Source organism: Lathyrus oleraceus, chromosome 7 (assembly GCF_024323335.1).
Source record: "Lathyrus oleraceus cultivar Zhongwan6 chromosome 7, CAAS_Psat_ZW6_1.0, whole genome shotgun sequence".
Taxonomy (NCBI): Eukaryota; Viridiplantae; Streptophyta; class Magnoliopsida; order Fabales; family Fabaceae; genus Lathyrus; species Lathyrus oleraceus.
The window spans coordinates 182,655,111-182,661,491 of NC_066585.1; the positions used below are offsets into that span (position 1 = coordinate 182,655,111).

A 6,381-nucleotide genomic window follows, 5' to 3' on the forward strand; every position below is an offset into this window, starting at 1 on the left:
GTGTGTTTGGATCGGCGGTAATTTGGCAGAATCAAAATGTACCACCATGATTTTACCAAACCTTACATGTTGGACCTCCAACAAAATTACAGGGCCACTGATTTTGCCAAAGTTCATCAACAACCCAAACATAAACTAAGAAAATCTTTCCCTGTATGACATGACACTTCCAAGGCAAGTGTTTTTCCAAGAAAAACAATGTCTGCAAATGCTCATTTAGGTTTTGACCGAGACAAATATAACTTGAAGGAAAGATAATTTTGTCTTCGTTGTAAATTTCAAAAAAGAAATCTTTCAGAAGTTTTACTTTCATCCCAAAGGATAGCGAGTAACACTATTTATAGTATTTACCTCTATTATACATACATTGGCCCCAAAATTTCATAACAGTTTGTTTTACATCTCTATAAGGGAAAGACATACATTGTAAACCACATGGAAACTGTAATCAAGATGTAAAATGTTAGCCCATACAGCCAATATTCTGGAAACCAGGAGAAAAATTCTAACTATGAAGCAATACAATTCAAAAGATCAATTAACAACTTTGCCATTTTCACAGCTAAGCTAACAACAAAGAGCTAGCCCATCATCATTATTCAATATACAAAAGAACCCTATCCCATTCACAACAAAAATTTGATCTTTTCATTTTGTACAAAGGACCCACCCAACAAGACAGACCCAATAAACCAAATAAGCAAAACTAACCAACCTCCTCACAATGGAGAAATACCACATCTTCCTTTCCATCATCAACTGATCCAGTGGTGGTTGTTGCCGCGAAGAACCCGAATCAAATTGGAGGAATTTCTCCTAACTTTCTCATTATCATCCTCTAACAACCCAAGACAGATTTCCAAAACTCCTTCTTGCAGAGTAACCAAAAGCATTTCCTTGCTATAAAAACATAGCGAAGTAAGTGCCAACAGTGAATACTGAATCCCTCTTGAGCTTCCATTCCTCAAAACACTAACCAGAATCTGCACACAACCACTATAACTCTCCAATTGTTCCCTACCTTCCTTACACTTAGCCAAAACACCAATAACCTCAACACCTCTTTCAAGTCCACATTCAACACACCTCATCAGAATTGGCACGGCGCCACAATCCACCGCCCTTTTCCGGTTATCCCGAAAACAGCAAAGCGCGTATAGCGCGGTAGCCGCCTCTTTCCTCTCTCTCCCCTTCCCATCCCGGAGAATCGCCACCAGAGCTCCAATTGCCCCTGGGAAAGCCCCAATAGTCGCTTTATTCACCTCCACAACCGCAAGGCTCGTGATTATTGTTGCGGCTAAAGCACGGCAGTCAGCCGAGGCTGCACGGAGGAGGAAAGCGACGACACGGGAGATTGCACCCTCGGCGACAAGTCCAATCTTAGTGTCGTCATCGAGGCTAAGGTTGAGAAGAAGAGAGAGAGCCTTCTCCTGAAGCTTAGAGTCCCCGGAGGAGGAGGATGAGTCGATGCAGAAGAGAACGGCGAAGACCGCACCGGAATCAACAAGACGGCGGCGGAAGTTAGCGTCGCGCTTGGAAAGGCGACCGAGTTGCCGGAGCGAGTCGATTTTGAAATCGGAGGAAGAAGAAGAAGCGGTTAAAGACGAGATTAGGGTTTCCGGTTGGGACATGATTTGGTGCAGCGGTGGTAAGAGTGTGTAGGTAGAGATTAAGCTTCGAAGAGCGTGATTGGGAATAAGGGAAGGATTATCAGGGAGGGGTAGTTTCGTAATTGGACAAGTCCTATGACCATCGTCTAGCCATCGTTGGATTGAAGGACGATCGAATGTGTGACCGGAAGATAAGATGACTGGGTCAGACATTATTTCAAGAGAAATCGGGCATTTGAAGTGTTCGGGGAGATGAGTCGCCATAGCGAAACGGTGTCGTTGCTGTGCTGGTTGAAGAGTTTGAAGTAGTTGATGTGCGTGTTGGTGACTCAGTGAGTGAGTTAGAGGGTTTATGAGGTTTTGTGAAATGGAACGTGATTGGCTGTGGTTTTTTCTTCCTTGGGTTCCGCCATTGTTCCTTTTAGCTTTGTCAGGGATTCTTATTGTTTTTTTTTAAGACGATAATGCCCTCTTTTAGATAATCTCCACAAGTCAGTTTACTTTTATTTGGATTGCACTCTCTCTCTTGTGGATCGTAATTTTTTTTCTTTTAGAATTTCTTCAACTCCTTTTTTTCAAAAGTCTTTGAAAATAAATTCTTTTAATTTGTTCTTTTTTTTATAATATTTAATTTTTCCTTCTTTAGATTAATCAAACCATACAAGATTTTGTCCATATCTCCTAATTATTGTATATGAAAGGTCATGCTAACGTGTAGTTTAAGGTTCATGTTAAAAAATATATAAATAAAGAAATTGTATTTTAAAAAATTATAAATTACTATATATAATTTTTTTAATAAAAACAATGCATTATTTTTAAATAAACTTTTTGTTTAGTTCTTAATTTGTGTATTACATTTGATTAAAATAAAAAGTGTATTTCAAAAAAATATATAATATATGTGCTTTTTTTTTTGTAAGACAAGCGAAATTTCAATTAGTATGAAAAAGTAATAATTTTTTTTACCATTGACATGTTTGCTTATAGTCAATATAGATGGACCTGGCCCTTGATTAGTTTGGATTTCAAGTATATAATATATGATAAGTTGTTATGTGACTCATGCATGAATGAGTCGACTTTATATTCTTAAAATTGTATTGTTTTCATAGTCTGGTGGCCTCACCCTCTCGTCATATCGTCGAGAGCTAGCCATTGTGACTAAGTTGAATTAACTCACCTAGGTTAGCATAAGCAATCTCTAAGGTTTTAGTGTGTTCTATAGCGGACGAGTCGGGTCCTGGTAGCTCAAGGCAAGTTTGGACTATTATAAACATATCAATACATATTCTCTTAAGCATGTGGTCGGTATTGGTGAAGTGATTTAAGCAATATTTGACAATTCACACATATCAGTTTAAGTACTCTCTATGGATCTAGCACGCTCCAAGGCTAATGGTCCGGTCTTGCTAAGGCTAAGCCGTTTTGGGTCACTATGAATATATCAGTACACAGTCTTTCAAGCACAAGACATGTAGGACGAATTGATTTAAGTAATATTTGATAGTTCACGGTCTCTCCAGCACAAGGCTTCTAAGGGCCAAGTGTTTTAAGAAGATGAGCTATCAAGATTGTTAGTTTCATGTTAATAAGGATATTATGGATTTTAATTGTTCAATTTAAATGAGATTATTCAATTATTTTTAAACAAAAATATTTAGGAAACTCTTTGAGCTTCACTTTTAAGGTTGTAATGATTAAGTTTGTCTTGAGAATGGTTGTTAAATTTGATCCACTAATTAATTTGCATGTGTGTAGGTAGAATCGTTGATATATTGATATGTTAATGATGGCAATTAGGCTAGAGAAACATGTTCATTAATGTATAAATATCATAACATTTGCCTTTTTTCTCATTATTCTCTGGTGTAACAAATGTTTTCCTTATTCTATCTTTTATCTCATGTTGTTTTGTCTTCTGTAACCAAGTTTATTAATCATTCGCGAAGCTTACATTACTATCAATAAGTGATTTTATCTCTATTGAAAAAAAGGGTTTTATCTCAGTTTGTTGGGTGGGATAAAGAAGTGTATCATGGAAAATGTGTCCCTCATTTGGTATGTCATATGAGGGGAAAAGTTGGTATTAGTCATGGGTTCGATCCCTAATAACAAGATTTTTGTATTTTCAAAACTGGGAAGCGTGTGCCCCTTTTCCTCTTTGTTGGTTTTAGTACTCGAGATGAAATGTAGGTATTTACCTCGGTTGACAGTTACAACCGAGGAGAAAACATTGTTCTTTTGAAATATAATTTTTTTTAAATATTACATAATTTTTATTTTAACATGTATTTTTTTAGACAGAAACCGATATATATATATATATATATTGTGATATAACCTATATATACATGTTTTCAACAAGGCAGCCAACCAAGAGGATTTTATATATACAAAAATATATTATTTACAACAAATCCAAAATGGCACACATACATTTACATCATACTAATCTAGGTTACTAGGTAACAACTCAAGAGAAATTAGTTTAAATCATAAGAATCTAGAAAGCAATCGGCCCAACGTGAATGGATATCATCTATATCTTCTTGTGTGAATAAGGTCACGTCGTTAAACACTTATAATTTAAACAAAATTTAAATTAGGTTAACACAACAAAAAAACATTTAACTTTCAATCTCCATAACAACATCAAAAACTTAAATATTTTACTAGTTGTTCTTGCTAAAAACATTAAAAGGTAAACCTCCCTGATGCTAGCCAGAGAAGGTCATAAATGACTGGTTAGTGTGTTTGTGATTGGTATAGGGTTCATGGTCACCATTCTTGGTGGTCCAAGATTTCTAGTAGGTTTACTTTTTTTACGTTATTCATCATATGCAGATCCCTCTCCCCTGTTTGGTCTCAAGGCCTTTTTATATGAAAACCTTGCATCCCCTTGGATATTGAAGGGATGTGGTTTTAAATAGTTAATTAGTAACTATTAACCACTTGTAACCGTCTCCTTATTAATCATTTTGTAACGAACTCATCATTCACCATTTTGTAATGAACTCATCCCTTGGAAAGCCATAACGACTCCGACTTGGACGGTCCTTTCAGAGCCCGATAAATTGAGTTTGGGGTGTGTATAGAACCCGCTACCCAGTCACATAAAAAATCTTGGGGTGTACATACTGTCAGGCTTCGGGCTATACATCGGCCGTATCAAAATTCGGGAAGTGTAATCGATTCTAAAATTCCTGGGATGTACATAAGCCCCCAAAGCATGAGGCCTGTAAGGGTGCAAATCCTGTAAGGATGAAGTGTTTTGAGTTCTATCATGAGTCTCATAAACTTGACATAAACATATTTTAATCAAGTAAGCTCATAAAATTGTGATCTTGATGATGGATCCATTCATGAGGAATTTTATCTTGACGCATATTCGTGATGAAGTTGGAAAAAACCACGCCTTCAATGGAAAAGTCGGAGAACCTTAGTGGGATCTCTATCTATAGTCATCATGGAACCCGGTAGATTCTTGACATGAGAAGTCAGAGATCCCCAGTGGGATCTCGATCCTTTATTATTGTCGAACCCGATGGATTCAATACATGGAGAAGTTGGGGAGGCCTGGTGGGATATCAACCTTCTTTTGTTGTAGAACCTGGTGGATTCAATACATGGAGAAGTCGAGAAGCCCCCGTGGGATATCGAGCTTTTGTTGTTGTAGAACCCAGTGGGTTCAATACATGGAGAAGCCGGGGAGACCTAGTGGGACCTCAGTCTTTTGTTATTGTAAAACTCAATGGGTTCAAGACATGGAGAAGTCAGGAAGCAAACCAGTGGGATCTCGACCTTTTTTTGTTGAAGAACTCGGTGGCTTCAAGACATGGAGAAGTCGGGGAGCCCTAGTGCGATCTCGACCTTTCTTTGTTGTAGAACCCTGTGGGTTCAAGACATGGAGAAGTCGCGGAACCCTAATGGGATCTCGACCTTTTGAGGTTTTGTTTTGTCGTTAATCGTACTTCAAGGATGTAATGTTTTTGATAGTTTATTCTTTCCCTTTTCCATATAGTGTTTAAGCCTTTTTTAGGCTTTTTATCGCTTTATTTATGTTCTTAAGGAATTTTATTGTGTTTAATTTATAACCATATTTTAATGGTTAGGAATAGTCTTCTATCTAGCCATAGGTAAGCCTTAACTTATTAAGGTATATATTGTGTTGATGTATATCTGGATTTACATCATAAGAACTTCGTATTGATCTTTTTCATTTGGTCAAAGGTTCTATTTTACCTTGCCCGATTGCAACCGGTCATTCCAGAGGCTTCAAATAGCTTGGACTTCAATTAGGCCAGAGATTTTATTAACGTTGTTTGGACGCATCCGATTATGCCAAAGGCTTTAAGTTGCTTGGACTTCAGTTTAACCAGAATTTTTATTAATGTTGTCCGTCCGCAGTCGATTATGCCAGAGGCTTCAAGTTGCTTGGACTTCAGTTATGCTAGAGGTTTTATTAGCATTTCCCGGCCACAGCCGATTATGCCAGAGGCTTCAAGTTGCTTGGACTTCAGTTAGGCCAGGGGTTTTATTAACTTTGTCCAGCCGTAATCGATTATGCAAGAGACTTCAAGTTTCTTAGACTTCAGTTATGCCAGAGATTTTATTAACGTTGCTCGGCCGCAACCGATTATGCCAGAGGCTTCAAGTTGCTTGAACTTCAGTTAGGAAAAAGATTTTATTAATGTTGCCCGACCGCAACCGATTATGCTAGAGGCTTCAAGTTGCTTAGAATTTAGTTAGGCCAGAGGTTTTATTAACA

General features: G+C 37.5%; 1 protein-coding gene across 1 annotated transcript; it reads right to left on the minus strand.

Annotated features, from left to right (window-relative positions):
* Nucleotides 1–424: 424 nt before the first annotated feature.
* Nucleotides 425–2,169, minus strand: LOC127102182 (U-box domain-containing protein 8). The gene has a single exon (XM_051039586.1). It carries the CDS (start codon nt 1,872–1,874, stop codon nt 756–758), a length of 1,119 nt encoding a protein of 372 aa, XP_050895543.1. The 5' UTR covers nt 1,875–2,169; the 3' UTR covers nt 425–755.
* Nucleotides 2,170–6,381: the final 4,212 nt, after the last annotated feature.